Source organism: Alligator mississippiensis, chromosome 2, assembly GCF_030867095.1.
Source record: "Alligator mississippiensis isolate rAllMis1 chromosome 2, rAllMis1, whole genome shotgun sequence".
Taxonomy (NCBI): domain Eukaryota; kingdom Metazoa; phylum Chordata; order Crocodylia; family Alligatoridae; genus Alligator; species Alligator mississippiensis.
The window spans coordinates 239,189,798-239,207,988 of record NC_081825.1 but is presented as its reverse complement, the minus strand read 5'-3'; the positions used below and the strand labels follow the sequence as shown (position 1 = coordinate 239,207,988).

Here is an 18,191-nt window from a genome sequence, read left to right as displayed (position 1 = left end):
TTTTATAGTAGAATTAAGGTTCAGAAACATTTGCAAGTTATGCCCTTTTTTGACCTAAACAAATGCATGCCAGGAGGAGATGATGACTTGCGGTACTTCAAAGGTCTTCAAGTTTTTAAGAAAAAGCTATAGAAGCCAATAAAGTGTGGAAACCATTTTTCTAGTATTTTAATTGATTAGTTTTGTAGAAAAAGATGGGTGTGTTTATTAGATTTCATGAGTAGGTGATGCTTTATTACTATTATTGGTATTATTTATTTTTGCTGGCATCTTTCCTCTGCATATTCTGCCAAAATGTTTTACAGTGTTAGATTATAGTGTTACAATATTAAAGAATTAAAATAACCAAATGGGAGGGAGAAATAATAGTGTATAGGCAAGGCTTTTCACATGGCAGAGCCTGCAGAGGAGAAAGCTCACTCACTAGCATCCATGATATCTGGTGTAGGAGGGATGAAGAGGTAGCAAAAGGAGCCGAAACAGAGAGAGAGAGAGGATGACAGGGTAAGTGAGGAGTCACTGGAGCTGTTTGGGGATAGAACTAATATGGTTGCACTTTTCTGGGGCATGTGAGAAGGAGAGGAAAGCAACATTGTATAGGCAAGAGATGGAAGGATGTGAGGGTCTGCAGCTGAGGTTCTGTAAAGGCAATGGCATACCTGGGCAATGGTGTAAAGAGGGTTAAAGGCTGTCAGGATGGGCAAACTAAATATTACACTTGCTGAAAATCCTGAATACTTGTTGTATTTGGTTAGCATTGTCCCAACATTCCTGGAAGCATAACTGGCTGACCAGCATCAGAACTGACCTTTAAACAGTCCTCAACCACCGCTTCAGAGCACTATGTTCGGGGCCAGACTGAAGACTTCAGGGGTGGGTAGGGAGAAAGCAGAAGCCTAGCTAGTAATTTTGGCATCGTGAGCAAAGGAGGGTTCTGAGTACTGTAGAGTGGGTGGGAAGGCAGGTGCCAAGCACCCTTCAACTTTAATTTTGGCTGCTATTCTGGCTGCCCTTTTAAAATGGCAACAGGAATTAGTGCCTCACACACCATGCCCTACTTTACTGGGAGAAAGTTTGAGATCCCCATACCTCTACCAAATATTTAACCACACATTTAACATTAAAGCTGATGGTTAAGTCCCCCGCAGTGCGACGACAATCTCAGCCAGGATCCTTTGGTGTATCGCCCACATGTAACTGACCCATTTTACAGCCTGCCTGAGCATGTGACTGCCGATTTTAAGTTCTCCCACAGCCTTCTGCTGTAGAAGTAGAGCCCAGCTGCTTCTTCTGTCCAACTCTAGAAAATGATTTAGAGAAGTTTACTGTTGCAGCACTCCCCCCTACCCCCCGTTCAGTTCTTCATAGAGGAAAAGCTAAGAGACCAACATTAAACACAAGGACAAGAAAGACATGAGTCTCTACAGTTACTATTACTTGTATTACTGTAGCACCCAAGAGTCCTAACTGTGGACCAGAGCCCCATTGTGCTAGGTGCTGTACAAACATAGAACAAAAGGCAGACATTCCCTCATCCCTGCAGAGCCTTGCTGGGCCCAAAGGTAGGATGGTGCAGAGGAACCTACCATAATGATAACAGTCACAGTTTAAAGGTGGGTCTTAAAAGGAGTGCTGCCAGAATATTTTATCCAGTTAGTGACCGCATCTGGACTCAGGCATGTATTTTGTGACAGCAGCTATTGTTCAGGTGTTTGGGAGACTGCCTGCAACCATTTTTCTGCTCCCTTCACTGTTCCCTGAAGGAGACTAGTAAAACTAGGACTGACTCTCATTTCCCTCTTTAAGGCCAGAAGACCTCTGTGTCAGCATAAAGTCAGCATAAAATTCCATACATATCCAGTTTGGTCTCCTAACTCTTCCAGAACAAAGTAAGGGGTTTTAGTGTAGCTGAGAATCTGACACAGTATTATTATTTTTCATTCAAATATACCCATAGCTAACAATTAGAGTAAGAATAATATTTTCTCATGATTTTCTTCTGGAAGCACCAGAGGTCATATTCTACTCTCAACTGCTGCAGGTTTATATTGGTGTAACTCCTTGAAATCAATTAAGTTAATATAGGTTTATTATGAGTGTCGGATCTGAAAACAGAAATTACCCCCTGAATAACTGTGTAGAGCTCACAGGAAGCTATAGAACCAAGCTGATGACTTAAAATAGGTTTTCTGTGCTTTTAAATATAATGTAATCAATGTTAGATCTCACAGAGCTGCAAGTAATAAGCAAATGCCACTGTCCTACCACTGGAAAAACTGATCTTTTCTTCCCTGTAGCATAAAGCTCCCATTTATAGCTTTGTAGAGTCATAGAGCATTGGGACTTAAACTCCTCATTGAAACAATTGAATCTAATCTCTTGTGAGCCTCAGGTAAGCTGTGATGGGGGAAGTTTCTATACTTGAGGGAAGAAAAAGGAAACTTTTCTTTCTTTTTAAAGCAAGTAGGTTGCTTGAAAGACCTGGCATTGTTTGGAAACTGCTGAGAAGTTTGGTATGTTAAAAATGGTCTCTTCAGATGAATTATTTTTGCCTAAGAGGTAGAAAAGCAGAGTGATGATGAGTGAGTCCTGAGGCCTGTTTGCTGCTGTCATACTCTTCCTACAAAGTGCAGCCAAGGGGTAGAAATAGCAACAGGTAGGCAGATATGCCTCAATAATACAGATCAACAATTGAGTTTGAAATGCGCACTTTCAGCCTGTACACTGCAGCTAGCTAGTACTCTAACCTACACTGGTGATGCATTTTGTCAAGAGACAAGTCGGTTGCTTCTGTTCTTGACTGACTTGATTTATTTTTTTAATTGTTATTATTGTAATACAACATCACAGGCAACAGATTCATTCTAACATCATCAGGGTGAGAGGACTGTAATCACATCCTCTCAGGGAACACAGTGGAAGTTTGAGGGCCCTTGTCCACATTGTGCTTTTCCTGTTTCCACGTGACAGAAATCTCCATTTTGCTAGCTTAATTGCATCTGAAGATCCACATTGTCACTTTGTTTTATCATGTTAGTAATTTTTTATCGTGGTAAATTAAATCACCTCCGACATTTTATTTTTAGCGGGTGAATTTGTGCCAAGAGAAACAAGAGTGTGAACTAGCTGCACAACCTGACTTTGGATCTTTAATTGCCAGAAGTGTGCTGGATTCTACATATTTACAGATACCCTATTAGCTACAGAGTTTAAACCTTTTTGCTTGCTGCCAACTAATATTGTTATCAGCTTGTATCCATGCTGCCTGTTGCTGTGGTCCTGTCAGGTTTGACAGTAAACAGGATTGAATCTAGTCAGTTTCCAGATGGGCGAGTTCCAGGAAAATGTTGCAGCACATGGTGTTGATAATTTGGTAGGTGTAACTCTTACCTCTGAGTCAGCTCTCTGCTGCTGGATGAAATGGGCCCTAACTCTAGTTTATATTCCTCCTGCTTTACCCTGCCCACGTTGGGGTGTGGCATAAGCACAAAGCTCCTCCAAGGAGTAAGCGGGTACACAAAAATTCAGCATTTGTACAATAGTGTCAAGCCAACAGTCAGACCACCTCTTCATTCTTACATAGCCTAATCTAATTGCCTTCTGCAGGACTGCATAGCATGTAATGAAAGTGGTCTTTGGTCCATACAGGAGCATAAGGAAGGATAGGAACCTCATAGACCTCCCTGTATGCACTATTGAAACTTGGGTCCAGGCATCCAGCTGAAAGCAGAGTCAATGCACCTACCTATCCCAACCCCTGAGCAAGCAAGTAAGGGGAGGGGGGAAGGGGAGGCTGGCTTAAGCCCACCCCAACACACAGGTTAGCCCTGCAGTCAGGGCAGGGAGGATAGCAATTTGCTGGTAGATGGAACAGCAGCAAATGATCACTGTCTCTGGAGCAAGGATGAAACAGGGAGGAGCTGTGCCCTAGACACTTCTCTCTGGTGCATGCTGTTTTCTGGGCATTTATATAGCACCCCTTGCTCAGGGCTGTGCCTAAGGGCTCAATCTAGCCTCAAGGTATTTAAGGGCTAAACTAATAAAATTTTCAAGGATGCTGTGTGCATTATGTAAAACAGTGTCACTGACACAGATTTCTCTCTCTTTCTCTCTGTCTTTCTCCTCCCCCCACCTCTGCCTCTGCTGCCTGATTCCAAGCAACGCCCCATCAAGCAGTCCTTGAGTGCTTGCATGTGCAGAGAATCCCACTGGAAATGCCTCCTCCTCTCCATCCTTATGTACGGCTGCCTGGGTGCTGTGGCCTGGTGTCAGCTTGCCCGAGTCACCAAGCTCAGCTTTGATAGTTCCTTCAAAGGCAAGTCCATGATCTACCATGACAGCCCATGCTCTGATGGCTATGTCTATATCCCATTAGCCTTCCTAACCATGCTGTATGTGGTCTACCTGGTGGAGTGCTGGCACTGCCATGTCAAAAGCCAGCTCCAGTACAAGGCCGATGTGGACAGCGTTTATGAATGCATCAATCGCATGCAACAAGCCACGCCATGTATCTGGTGGAAAGCCATCAGCTACCACTTTGTGCGACGCACCCGGCAGGTGACCCGGTACCGTAATGGAGATGCTTATACTACCACGCAAGTCTACCATGAGCGGGTCAACACCCACGTAGCTGAAGCCGAGTTTGACTACTCTCATTGTGGATACAAGGACATCTCCAAGGAACTGCTAGGCCTGGAATGCTACACAGCCACCAAGCTGAAGTTCACCAAGTGCTTCAGCTTTGCCAGTCTAGAGTCTGAGAACTCCTACTTGACCCAGAGAGCTCACTTTTTCACAGAGATTGATGGACTGGATGACTACATGGAGGTCAGGGAAGGTATGCAGCTCAAAAACGTAGATTTCAAAGAGCTCATGATGGCCTATGGGGATCCAGACCATCTCCCATGGTACGTGTCCCACTATACTTTCTGGGTGGCAGCTATCTTGATGATCTCATGGCCACTGAGAGTGCTTATAGAATATCAGACTGCATATGTGCATTACCATGTAGAGAAGCTCCTTGGCCTTGAGTACACAGCACCAAGCACAGCAGAGGAGCCCTTATACAGGTATCGCATGCCCAGAGACAATACTCAGGATAGTACTGAACTGGAGTGGCATATCTGTACCAACCGGCAGCTGATCCCCAGCTACTCAGAGGCCATGCTAATGGATCTGACAGAGACCCCTATGTACAACAGCTACTCTGTATGCCGGTACAGTGAAATTGCTCATGGCTGTGAGCAGTGCCATCATACCTCCAGCACCTCCTCCATCTTCTCTCGCCATGCTTTCCACAGTTGTAGTGGGAACTCCCGGCTCTCCCTCAACACCAGCCGCTTCTCCTTGTGCCGCATCCATGGCTCCCACAGGACAGGCCTCTGGAGGAGTCGCAGCAGCAGTATAGCAGACCGGGGCTGCCATGATGAACAATGTTGCTCTTACTCCAGCCAGCTGGCCATCAATGAAAACCCACCAACCTACCACGATGCCCGTTTCTTCCCCGTGCTAATTGTGCACAGGCCTGAAGGGCATGACAGAAGACACTTCTACATTCGACGCTCATCCTGCCTGGAGACCTCTCTGTGATAGGACCCTATGGGCTTTAGAGCCTCCCTCCCCTAGGGCTACCTTAGCTCCATGGTTCTAGTTCTGTTTGACAGAGGTGCTACTAACAAAGAAAACATACATATCAAGGCACTGCACAGTAGCTCCACAAGGCAATCCTCTGATTCTAAATTCCTTCCCTGATAGTGCAAGAAAATATGTATGTTGTGGCAAAGTAAATGACCTTGTGTCCAAAGGCTACCTTCCCTCTATTTCCCCACCACTTTGTCTGTATCTCTATTTTCTCCTTTCTTTTCTCTTCTCAGCAAACAACCCTTTCTACTCTTCCCTTCTCATTTCCACCTCTATCTTTCTCTCACATTTCAGGTAAGATACTTTAAACCACTAAAGCAATTACCATTTCAGGATATTAAGGCATTTTGCAAATACTGATGTATTTACCTTCCTCAGTCTCTCATAAGGTAGGAAGCTGAGGAACAGTGCAGTGAAATGACTTTGCCAAAGGACACGCAAAAGTCAATGGCAAAGCCAGAAATAGAACTCAAAGCTACAGACTCCTAGTCTCCTGCTGTAACCTCCAAATGAGGCCAACCTTCCTAAAGCTCTTTCAGTTTCCTTCTCTATTGCTTCCTCCTTCTCTTATCTCTCCAGACATCTTTCTTTTGTCTTCTCTCAGTTTTGCTTCCCAAGTTGTTTTCATTCCTTCCATCACAGAGTCTTAAGAGTTCTGGGTCTTGCCCTATCAAAGTATCCATCTTGCTTGCAGAGTTACTGGAAGTATGTCTTGGTTAGAAATAATGAGTATGCCACACAAGGGTAACTGACCACTTGTATAAACAAAAATCCTGCTCCTGGGCTGAGCACCCAGAACTTTCACTGAAGGATCATACACCAAAAGAAATTTACTACTAAAGGAAAAAAAACCCGTCCTTTTCTCATCAGTTTTTATGTCTTGTCTTCTACCCTATGAAATTTTACAAATGTTTCTTATTTTTGCTAACCCCAGTTCTGCACCATCAAAGTCAGCAAATTTAGGAGCACTAGGGTAGACCAGTTGCTGGTTGGCACTACTGTTTTCAACAGCATAGCCCTGATTCCCAGTTATTCCATTCTTATAGTAGCATAGCAGTGATGTGGCTGAGGCAAATGTAGCCATAGTTTACTTTTTGTAGACCCTGTATTCTGGAGCTGTTTGGAGGTTGATTTACCCCACAGTGTACATGAGTGACCCCAGAGTGACTCTGATTTACATTTTGCTCTGTGTGAGCCCAGGGAACCCTTGCTAGCACTATATACTAGGCTGCACCTCTACTCTATTTTTGCCATGCCACTCCAAACCACCAACATGTCTACTACACCAGGGACTTGCATTAAGGCTGCCATTGAGCCCTTATATCAGTTCTACCCCGGCCAGAAGGCTTGCTGCAGGTGATAAATGGGTCTCAGCATTATGTATAATATTGGATTGGCTCCCATGTCATCTTTCACTGCTCAGAGCAAGTGTCTTAACCACTATTACATTTAGATCTAATGACTCCTCAATAACAGGCAGTCCAATGTGGTGAACATCAGTGGTGCTGACCTGGCATTAGGTACAGGAGATGGGACTCTAAGCCTATCAGTGACACTCCTGCTCTCCCCACTCGGCAGTCAGAGTATCTGAAATATTTCCTAGCTCCAAGAGCCAAAGCAAAGGCTGTTGATCCTTCTCAGGAACCATTAGGGACCATCTCAGAATGCAAACCTGCACCCAGTAAAGGGCTGTCACATAGCACACAAGCCTTTGAAATTTTGCATTGGGGAGGGTAGATGTCTTGATCATTCCTGGTTTGTAGCGAATATCAGAATACAATACCATATCTTCCAAAAAACAAAGTGTTTTAACCTTTAGGGTAAGTAAGTAAGAAACAATGACCTGTATGGAATTGTCAAACACTGCTTGCTCCCTAATCAGCTTCTTATATATCCACTTGTAATTTGGAACGTGTAAAGTCTGGTTAGTATGTGTAGATTATATAGCTCTATGTATCTATACATATACAGTTATTTCTTATGGCATTGACAGTTGCATCACATGCAATACATTTTCTTTTGGTTTAATTACTCTCCGTTTTGTAATACTGCATTTATTTCATTACAAGAGACATATGGATTGCTTTCACTTATGCAACCTAAATGTGACCTACTGTAAATGATGGTAATTGCAATCAGAAAGGTTGTTTTGGTCTGGATGAATTCATTTATGTATGTAATTTTTGTGTAAGTGCCTATCACCTTGACAGCTAGACATTAAAAGTTAAGAGGCATACATGATGCTTTTAGCTTGTTACCTTGACAAAAGGACTTAATTTTCTGCTCAGATAACTGGAGAAGAAAGGTCTGGGTTTGGAGGAATTTTTAGACATAGACTTATCCCAAAATCCCAAATCTGAGAAACCACAAACTTTGAAAAAACTCAGACCAAGATCCACACTCGGGCATAGATCCTGAACAAACCCCAAACCTAGATATGACCAACACCCCAGCCTGCCATCACTTAGGTCTTGGCAAAATTTTGGATCTGGGTTGAGTCAGCTCTGACCTTTTACAGCTCTGATTTATCCCTGTGTTTTTGTTTTGTTTTAGATGGAGCACTTGAGATTCTCTAATGTACTTCCCTTCCTCCCCTACACACACGGCCACAAAATTAAACTATGGGCATATGGAAAATTTAAATTGGAGGAGGCTGCAACTTCAGGAAACACAAGGACTGGAGGAGACATTTCAACATTGTTTCTGATGGAAGTAGATGAAGGATAGAGAAAATAAAACATGAAAAAGATAGGAAAGCATGATAGAGGGCATAGCAATTAAAAGAAAGGCAGGGATTCAAATATGGAAAAAGATAGCTCTCAATGTACAATCACAATTCTACCAGGCAACATATATCATAATTATAATTACTGGGTGTTTACCCTGTGACACAGTCAAAATGGGGTTTAGTCTTATACTGCAGCTTTGTCTCTGAACAGCTTTAGCACAGTCACTCTGGGGTTATGGTTAAAAGAACTTTTTGTCCCATCTGCAGTATCAGACTGACTTGTGCTTCAACTGTGTTTATGGAAAGTTGTATTATAAGTGGGTCTTTAGGTACTGTCCCTATTTTATAGTATTTTTATCTGATCTGAACAAGCCTTAACAACCCCATTATTATCATGGGCGGGGCAGATCGTGGGAGCCAGTTACTGCTCAGCCAACATATTTAACCTTTTCAAAGAATATGTTTGTTAGGTCTGTGCTACATCTACGAGAATGTCCACCAACAGGTTTTCAACAACTTTCCTCCCCACGCTGTGAACTTGCCTTGGGGCATATATTGAAAATCCAAAACCTAAATAAGTGGTATAGCTTCAGAGCTTGTTCATGTTACTTGTCAAAACAGCTGGGAATGATTGCCAGAAAACTAGGAGTAGCTGTCTTATGACCTGGAGCAGAATATGGTGGTTCTAACACACTGCCAGCTCAGAGAGCATCTGATCAGTCATCCTATATCTCCTACACAGCAGAACAGTGTTAGTCCTGTGTCCCTTGAAGTGTCACCTCACTGTCACTCCTGCCACCATTTCAGTTTACTAATGCAAGTTGATGGGGATATCTTCTAACTAAGGGAACAACTGTGCTCTTTGAAATTCAAGTCAGAGACTGGAGAAGACAAGATGTTCAGCTCTACCAACAATTAGCTCTGAGCTCTTTGGGGAAAAAAGTGGGCAGAACTTTTTTTAAAAATAAGCTTCCTTTATCTTTAGAAATATATTGAAATTTTGACCAGCTCTACAGTGGACTGAAAAATAAAGGAGAAAAGTCATGGCAATTTCATCATCAATTTTTTTCTCAGCATTTTGATATCTTAAAGGAAAATTTCAAGTCTGTCCACTGGTAATTAGCCATCTATATTGTTGAGCTCTTTATGCCTTTGCTAGAATGTGTTTAGAGAATCCAATGAGGCAGGTAAGTTATAAAATACATTAATAAAATAGAGAAAGGACATAAAGATAGAAAGAGATGAGTTATGAGTCATGTTGGGGTGTCCTTTATAAATCTGTGCAATGAACATTGGTACTGGTTGTCTAGGGCCAATAGCACAACGGCATTTGTTCCTAATTCATTAATACTTAAGGGAGAGGAACATTTATTTATGATTCTTTGTTCTTAAAAGCATTCCAAAGTCACAGGTTCCTTTGATTTCTTCCTAGTAATATAGCACTCCTCTGTAAGATTTCCCACAGCCCTCTGCAATCCAACTGGCAAGGCATCCAGGATGTCAGTCCAGTTTTCACACGGTTCTTCATTCTTACGATTGCTGATATAATCCACTTCTCAGAAGATCTGAGGCTAGATCCTCAGCTAGCATAACTCAGCATAGTTCTATGGAATTCAACAGAGCTACACTAATTTATGGCAGAGTCTGGCCCTGGGCACTTAATAAAAAGTTTATATCATATACTCATCTTTGCAGATAAAGCTGTTTCTGCTGGCTTGTTTTTAAGAGACTGTGGTAATTAGAGCTGGTAAAAAAAACAGGAAAATAGTCTGTGGAACTTTTCCCCCCCCTTATCTTTAAAAATGTGTCAAAATTTGGGCCAGCTCTGTAGTTGACTGAACATTGGGGGGTGAGGAGGAATGGGAGGGATGAAAATATCTTTTCTTTTTAAAATAACAATAGTAAAAGGGTAGGTTGCAATCTCAGATCTCCTAGCAGCTCTTTGGAACCTTCTATAAAGGTTTCTTTGCCTTTGTCTAAATCAGTGGGAGCCAACCTTTTTTGGCAGGTTTACCACAAATTAAGTCCTGCACCCTCCTCATGCATCACTCTGATCCCCTTCTGTTGCTCAGTCTGCCGCTCAGTGCCTTGTTCTCTGTCCAGTTGGCTGCCCTGCTTTCTGCTCTCTGTCCAGTTCTCCCTGTCTGATCTTCTGCTCTGCTTTTTCCCTCCTGCCCTGTGTTTCCTGCCCAGTCTACAAGTGTGTTGCCTGCTCCCTTCCCCATCTGCCGCATGCCACACTCACTGCTACCCGTGCGACTTGTGGCACGCATGCCACAGGTTGGTCACCTCTAAGTTAACTGCCAACATCAGGAGACAAGGCAGTGTGTAAGATGGCATACTGAATAAAAGTGTTTGTGGAGAATTACTTTTATCCAAATTAACTGGGGGAATTGCAGCAGTTCCACACTACTGAAAGGGCATGGTAGAATTGGAGTCTCTTCTGTTTCTTCTGGCACTCATTTGAGTTTTGAGGACTGAAATATATGGCTAACTAGAATCTTTGGGCTTGTTTAATGTTTGGGTGATACCTAATAGCATGTGACATACGGGGACTTTTGGTCTTAATTTCTATGAAAGCTCTATCTATCTATCCCTCTCAGTTTTCTTGTTATTCTGCTGTGGTCCACTTGGTTTCAATGATCTTAACCTATGGCTCCTATGATACCTGTATGTGAAACACTATCTCATAGTTACATCATGGGACTGATAACCAGAAAATGTGAGTCTGCCCTCAACTCTGCCATTAACTTTCTCTTACCTGGAGTAAGTCAGTCCATCCATTTGTGCCTTGGCTTCCTCATTTCTAAGTTGAGGGTACTGACATTTATTCACAGCACAGGAGCAATGTAACATTTGCATTGCCATAGGGTTGGTGTGACTTTTGTATTCCCTGTAAAGCCCATTGAAATCCTCACATGAAAGACACTGTAGTAAAACAAAGTGTTTACATCCATTACGTTCCACAAGACTGCTAAACCTTGGGAACATAGTTACTTTTTTTAAAAATAAGTGATGCCTCAAATAAACAGATGTATAAATACACAGAATATATTATTAGATTGGTACCTTAGACTATAAGGGAGACTGAGCTAGGGTCCAGGGATTACAGTGGAAGTGCTTTAGGGTTTTAGTAAACATATGCACGGGGCAGCCTTGCCCAAGTATCCCATTGTAGTTGCTGCAGATGGATTCTGTCATAGTCAGAAGCACCAAGAGTGCTAAGGTCTTCCTTTAGCTGTTTGGGATACACGATTTGTCAGTGCCTCCTCCCTGCCTCTTCATTTCAGTCTGCAGAAACAGAGAAGGGAGAAACAGATTTTTCATGCCAGTCTTGGAGTCGTCTTGGCATTGTTTCAGCACCTCAGGATTTCCTAACAGAAATTAAAATTGATGTGGATAAGTCTGAATCCACAGCCCAGAGGCCAAGGGTTGGAAGATAATGGGGTAATTCTGTAAGGCAGCCCGGCCTTAGCTCTCTCATCTGTTGAAGGGGGATAACAACACTCCCCACCCGCATCCGGGGTTTCATTCATTAAATTTGCAGCATACAGCAGGAGCTCTAGATGGAAGGTATTGTATTAATGCCATGCCTCATATTAACTTAGTAGTATTATGGATCTGAAAATTGTACTGTGCTGTAATGATATGTTGCCCCTTCTGGTGCCTTACAGCTCTGGTTCTCAAGGTGATTACTATGAAAAGCCAATGTCAGGGAGTTTTTGATAATCAGCACAAGGTCCTTTCACCATCGCAGTAATAGCTCTAGGGAAACTTGGAGCTAAACTCTTTTATTTTCAAAGTTTATATTTCAAAGTGCCCTAGACTTCCACATTACAGGGGCCCACATCAAGCAAATCTGAATTGGAGGACACAGAAAAATGTCCCAACCTTGTCAAAGCTCCTCTGCAAATAAATGGAGAGATTGGATGCCAAATACTGGCAGGAGGTTGGTCATTAATCCCATCACAAGCCACATGGGGAATGCCTCCACTGCAGAAAGCCTAACCAACCAGTATTACTAGAAGGAGAGGAGAGGGTTGAAAGTATTGAGATGAGGGCACACAAGTCCAGGAAGCAGTGCAGAGGCACCGATCTGCTGCATAGATGACTCAGGACTGCAGATCTTGGAAGATCTTCGCATTTAGGGGCTATAAGTTCAGTGCAAATCAGAGCTGTCACAAGGAATCCAGGTGGGAACCTTCAGCCTAATAACATTTGTCTCCTAAATCCATGTTTAGGCTCTGAAGTAACTAACGGATCTACTTTTTAAGTGCCTCATGTCAGGGACAATCTTACCTGCCTGGTGCAGGTAGCTGGACCCTCCTCACCTGGTTTCTCTATGCCTCTGTTGTAAGTACCCAGCAGCTCCAGTGGGACTCATGAATTCTTTTTTTCTGTGAAAATGAAAGCAGTGATGTGGGAGCTTGAATATGGCCCTAAGACCCTGCTGGTCACTTGCAGCAGGACAAACTCTGGGACTGCTGGGGCATCCCCTAGGGGCCACCAGAATCCCGCCCATACTCCCAGCCTTCTATATAACCTCCCCTTTTTATCTCACCTTCCACACCTTGATATTTTTTTGATAGATTGAGATGCAGCCCCTGAGTGCCAGAGTGCTGTCCCTGGTATTTAACAGACCTCTTGTGGTCTCTGGGCCCTCTGCCCACTAACCAAAATTATCAGCCCCAATTAAACCTTAGGGTTTTTAATTGTGGCCTCCAGCCATTCTGTCCTCACTTACCTTTCTGTATGAGCTTTGGTCCAATTAACCTTAGCCTACAGGTTACTCTGGTTCTAGACTTGTAGCCTGGCCTCACTTGCTCTGACCCAGCCTTTCAGTCTTAGCTTCTCATCAGCCACCGCCTGCCTTTCTCTGGGCTTGGGCTCTTGGCCTCAGGCTGCTTGTAGGGCTACACTTGACCCCCTGCCTCAGGGACCCAGGCTTATACCCCGTGGGCTCTTCCCCTTCCAGTCGGTATGCTCCTGACCATGGCCAGCTGCCTCCTCTCGGCCTCCTGCTGCCTAACCCAGGGCCCTGCCCCACTGCCAGGCTGCTGGCTCTGCACTAGACACTTGGGGGTACATCTACACCTGCACTTTAATGTGCATTAGCCTATTTGAACGCGCATTAAAGCATCACAACAACGTGCTCCTTAGCTAATAGATTCATAGATTGAAATAGGCGTATGATATATTATCACATATGAAAATAGGTGAATGTGCATTTTTCTAGTACCGCACAATTGGAGGCACTAGATCGAAGTGCATTACCTAAAGCACATGGAGTGACGGTGCAGACATGCCCTTGCAGCCCAGGGATCCCTGGTTGCCGGCTCGGAACCAGCCGGGGGCATCCCTGCCCGGGTTTCTCCCTTCGCGCACCAGGAGCCCCTCCCCCTCCGCTCCCACCTGATTGTTTGGTTGGGTTTCCGTCTGTCGCACGCTTCCCCCCTCTTCCCCCCCCGCGTAGCGGATGGACTAAGCCTTGGGAAGTGCCCTGTGCCCCTCCGGCCCTCGGGAAGGGTGTGGGGGGCCTCCCCAGAGAGCTGGGGCATTGCCCCGCCGTTTGACGCAAGCCGAGAGAGAGCAGGGGGCGCGGCGAGCCGTGAGGGGGAGCCCCTGGCTGGGCTGGGCTGGGCTGGGCTGTGCAAGGAGGTCACCCGCGGGCCGGCGCTCGCCTCGCCTCGTCCCGCCCCGCCCCGCCCCTCCCGGGGGGCGGCGGCGTGGGGGCAGCTCGGTTATTTTCCACTTGCTGAAAAGTTCAGGGCGCCGGGATCGGAAATAGCCGTCATGCATATTCATGAGCAAGTGATGTCAGCGGCGACTGCAAATCAGGTCGGCGGCCGCCGGGAAGCGCCATTTGCAGGTGGAGCCGGGCGCGGGTGCAGGCGCTCTCGCTTGCAGCCGGGCGCCGGCAGAGGGAGACGGTCCCGCCCGCCGGCTCCTCGCGAGTTCCGGCGCTGGCTGGGGGCGGGCGGGGAGCCGAGCCGAGCCGAGCCGAGCCGGGGGCGGCTTGACACCCCCCATCGCGCTCCTGCCCAGCCGGGGGGCGCGCGCCAAGTTTGCCGGGCCCCGGGGGCGCGGGGCGGGCAAGGATGAAGCCGGCGCGGAGCTGAGGCAGAGCATGGGGACTCCGCGGCTGCTGCTGTTGCTGCCGCCGCTGCTATGGGCTGTGCTGCTCCGGGACGGCGCGGCCGTGGCAGGTAGGGCTGCGCCGGGGTCCCCGGGGCTGCAGCGGCGGCTCGGCCGGGTCCCCGGGGCTGCGGCGCCCGCGCGGGGGTGGAGGGAGGGCAGCGGCCGGCCGGTGTCAGTGCGGTGCTGGGGCAGGCGCCCGCCGGGGTGGCTCGGGCTCGGGCTCCCGGATCGTGCTGGCAGAGCCGCGGCGACGTGGCTCCGGATCCTTTTTGTGTGTGTTTCTGGAGGGCTTCGGGCCTGCTCCGGCCCCCGATCCCTTCCCCTGGCCGCGGTCCGAGCCGCCCCCGCGGGGCCGTGCGGCGGGGGGTGCCTGGGGAAGTGGCCTGGCTCCAGCATCCCCGCGGGAGCCGGCAGGGCCTGGCCGTCAGACCCCGCGCGGATCCGGCCACCAGCCCCTGGATTTCGGAGACCTTCAGGCCACCGCACACTTGGACCACGAGGTCCCCGTCTCCCAAATGCCACGGCTCTTGTCAGTTGCGACTGAATTGGGGGGGGTGTTCACCCATCACTCTTGGAAAGGGAGGGAGCTTATTTCCAGGTTTGAGTTTACCGGTGTCTGACACTCTTGGCCTTGAGCTTCCCAGCCAGAAAGAAGCCCCCACCCCGACCTTTCTTCTTTTTTTAAGGGGGGTGGAAAAGCTGCTGAGCCTGGGAAGCCAATCTGTCAGGTGTCAGAAGAGCCCTTTCAAAATGGTGATGAGAGCACTTCTGGCACCAGTCGTCTTGGGAGCACAGGTCCCACATTAGCCTCGATGAATCTTTGCTGCTTAGTCGTCTGCGTCAAGCAGCAAACTTGTTTTGGCTCTGAATGAAAGAAGTAGCAAATGCTAGGTGACTCAGGGAGAGAGTTTGCAAATGCATTGTCTCCCCCCCCCCCATTTGCCTGGCTGGAGTTGCTACATGGGAAGGCCAGGTGATAATCTTTTCCTTCCTAACTTTTGTTTGCTTTCCTTCTCACCTGATTTCTTTCCCAAGTTTTACCCCAGCCATAGGTATAGATGCCTAATCCTGCATTTCTTGCACATATAAATTTTGCGCTGACTGACCTCATTGGGAATCTGGCCCTTGGTTTTGCATTTAGATCCACATAGGCTGACTACATTGATTTCAAGGATCTGTCTTGTGGATTTGCTTGTTGGGCTGGGGTAATGAGGAGCTCTTGCTTTTAGAATGGAAATACCTGTTGGCCTTTCTCAATTTTTCTCTCTCAACTCCAAGAGCAATTTCAAAAAAGTTCTGTCATTTATAATCAAACATGCATCAATAGTGAGCTAAAAAACAAGGAATGCTGCATATGCTGACAGCCCAGCACCCTGTCGTTCTCGCGTCTGCCTGACAATTAGTCAATTAGAATGTGATACGATTTTATTTTCTAACCAGGTACTAATCTCAATTTCTACTCCTGACTAATTTCCACATGCTTTGAGGAAAAAAGGAAAAACTAGAGTCCTAGTTTTTGTAACCTGCACAGTAGAAACATATTTAGATAAAAATTGGAATTGGATGGTAGGGAGTATAGTTGGAAATAAGCATTCATAGTGAACCCTTGAAATGTTACCCCCAAAAACCCATATTCAGTCCTTACCAAGTTGCCTATGTGTACCTTCCTGTCATCACCAGAAAAGGGCACTGCAATTTGAACATTGTATTATTGATGACAGAAGTATAAATCTGTTTACTATTCCTTTTCCTTTTTCTTCCTTTCAGTTCAGCTGTACTTGTGGGTTACCTAGAAGTGCTGTTGAAAACAGCCAAGTAAAGCATACACTAGCACTGTTTTGATTTCTTGCATCATCAGCTTGGGTGGAAACTGAAGCCTTAAAAGGCTTCCAAAGAAATCATCTCTTTATGTACTTTATGGTTAACACTTTCAGCAAAGCGGATTATAAATTGTGTAGCTTGCTGTTTTGTTGAGGCAGATGTTATGAATAAGCATTTGTCAATATGTGTGAACATTTAACCACCTAGCTACCTTAGATTTATATAACAGAGAGATTTGTTCTGAAAGTTTAGTGTCCTGTTGTGACATTATGCCCAAAAAAGAAGGATGTTTTCTGCTATGCATGGGGACGTGTAATTTATGCTACATGATGAGTTAAGTAATCTCAAATTAGATCATCCTTATTCAGGTAATTAATTCTTTAGCCTAGCTACATCTAAAATAAAATGTATTTTATCAGTTTCCATGCTCTTGGCAAATTTTATTAAATTAATAACAAATAGGAGAAGGATAAAGATTTGAGGTTAGAAACCAGCTCTTAACTGGTTTCTTCTGCAGTTCTCAGCTTTTCCCCACAGCATAAAGGACTTGTAGATGTGTAGAAAGCTGGCTTGTCACACAGCTATGGCACATCCTCCTGACTTCTTCTAGTTCCTAAAACAGATCGGAAAATACACAAAATATTTCCCTGATGTTGCTTTGTCATGTGAGCAATTGCCACAGTTACCAGAGGTTTTTGATGTGACAACAAAAAGGAAAGTGGTGTGTGAGAGATTATTCACAGGCTGTACAAAAAGTTTGAGAAGCAGAGGGCTTTGTGTCTGAGTGTAATCTTGATTGCACAGGTGTTTTCTTTCAAGCACTGTAAGCTGGTAAACCACCTTTTATTATGGAAGTGATCTATGTATGAGAAAAGCTAGGGTCATTGTGTACTGTGATATATTGCCACACAGCTGGTCAGGTGGTGAAAGGACTCACCTTTCTGGAGGATCCAGTGTAGGCTGCTACCAAAAGCAAGATATTGGACTATATTGAATCAGTGGTCTGTTCTAGTTGGTCCCTGTGCTATTGGTCAAGAAAAAGTCACTTGCCTATTATCTTTTACTGTCCCTTTTCTATTATGACTTCCTTTAATACTTTCATTTTTCATATACATGCATCCTCTACATATACTTATGATACCGGCTTCCATATTTTTACATGGCAATACGTTTCATGCATTTGCTTCTGACGGTAGGCAGTGCTCCTTATTCATGCATGTGTGACAAATACTAATCATTTCACATCAGTGTAAACCTGAGTAATCCCACTGATTTGAGTTCAGTTACTCTGAGATTACACTGGTATAACTGAGGTCTAAATCTGGCCCTGTGTCTCTGGCCCGGCAAAGGGGAGGCGGGGAGAGGGAGATGGGATGTACTTACTGGTTGAAGTATTCCCCTGCCACAGACTACAGAAAAAGCATGATCTGTACATAGTTTTTGTTCATGGCATGGGAATGCTTTAAAGCAGGCTTCACTTTCATGGGTTTTATAAATTGTACTGGAGCTTTTGTAGTGCAGTGGCGCAGCATACACGGAAGAACCTGCAATGATTTGATAGTCTAAAATCCCAGTTCTTTACAAATGTGTTCAACAGAACAAAAGTTGCTATTTAGTAATAGCACAGGAACGTATCATAGAAGCTGCAAATCAAGAGGGGATTTGGGGGAGGAATGGCTCTGTGGCAGGAAAGCAATCAACACAGCTGGTTTATTGCTGCGGGGATGCTTACAGCGTTTCTGTATAACTCTGACCTGGTACTGCTGTGTGTAGAAGCTTGCCCTGCTGCTATCCCAACTGGCATTGCTATGAGAATGCCCTGTATAGATTAAACCTCTCTCATTTTGGGGTAACTAAAATCTAT

At 45.3% G+C, this 18,191-nt stretch overlaps 2 protein-coding genes and 1 long non-coding RNA gene across 4 annotated transcripts in view; 2 read left to right on the top strand and 1 right to left on the bottom strand.

The window, feature by feature from the left end:
• The first annotated feature begins 496 nt into the window (after positions 1 to 496).
• LOC132243328 (transmembrane protein 151B-like) lies at positions 497 to 7,896 on the top strand. Its single transcript, XM_059721348.1, has 2 exons — positions 497 to 504; positions 4,080 to 7,896. Exons 1-2 carry the CDS (start codon positions 497 to 499, stop codon positions 5,587 to 5,589), a joined length of 1,518 nt encoding a protein of 505 aa, XP_059577331.1. The 3' UTR covers positions 5,590 to 7,896.
• Positions 7,897 to 11,401: 3,505 nt separating this feature from the next.
• Positions 11,402 to 13,636, bottom strand: LOC109285461 (uncharacterized). Of its 2 annotated transcripts, none has more exons than XR_009460187.1 (3): positions 13,113 to 13,636; positions 12,668 to 12,765; positions 11,402 to 11,659 (listed from the first exon to the last, which is right to left on the bottom strand). It is a non-coding gene; the product is annotated as an uncharacterized LOC109285461 (long non-coding RNA). The 2 variants fall into 2 exon arrangements; XR_009460188.1 differs by having other exon boundaries at positions 12,700 to 12,765.
• Positions 13,637 to 13,670: 34 nt separating this feature from the next.
• TYRO3 (TYRO3 protein tyrosine kinase) overlaps positions 13,671 to 18,191 on the top strand; it is a 73,463-nt gene continuing 68,942 nt past the window's right edge. Inside the window, exons 1-2 of the mRNA XM_059721347.1 lie at positions 13,671 to 13,703; positions 14,190 to 14,574. Of these exons, the coding sequence (XP_059577330.1) occupies positions 13,671 to 13,703; positions 14,190 to 14,574 (418 nt within the window). The remainder of the gene's footprint in view (positions 13,704 to 14,189; positions 14,575 to 18,191) is intronic.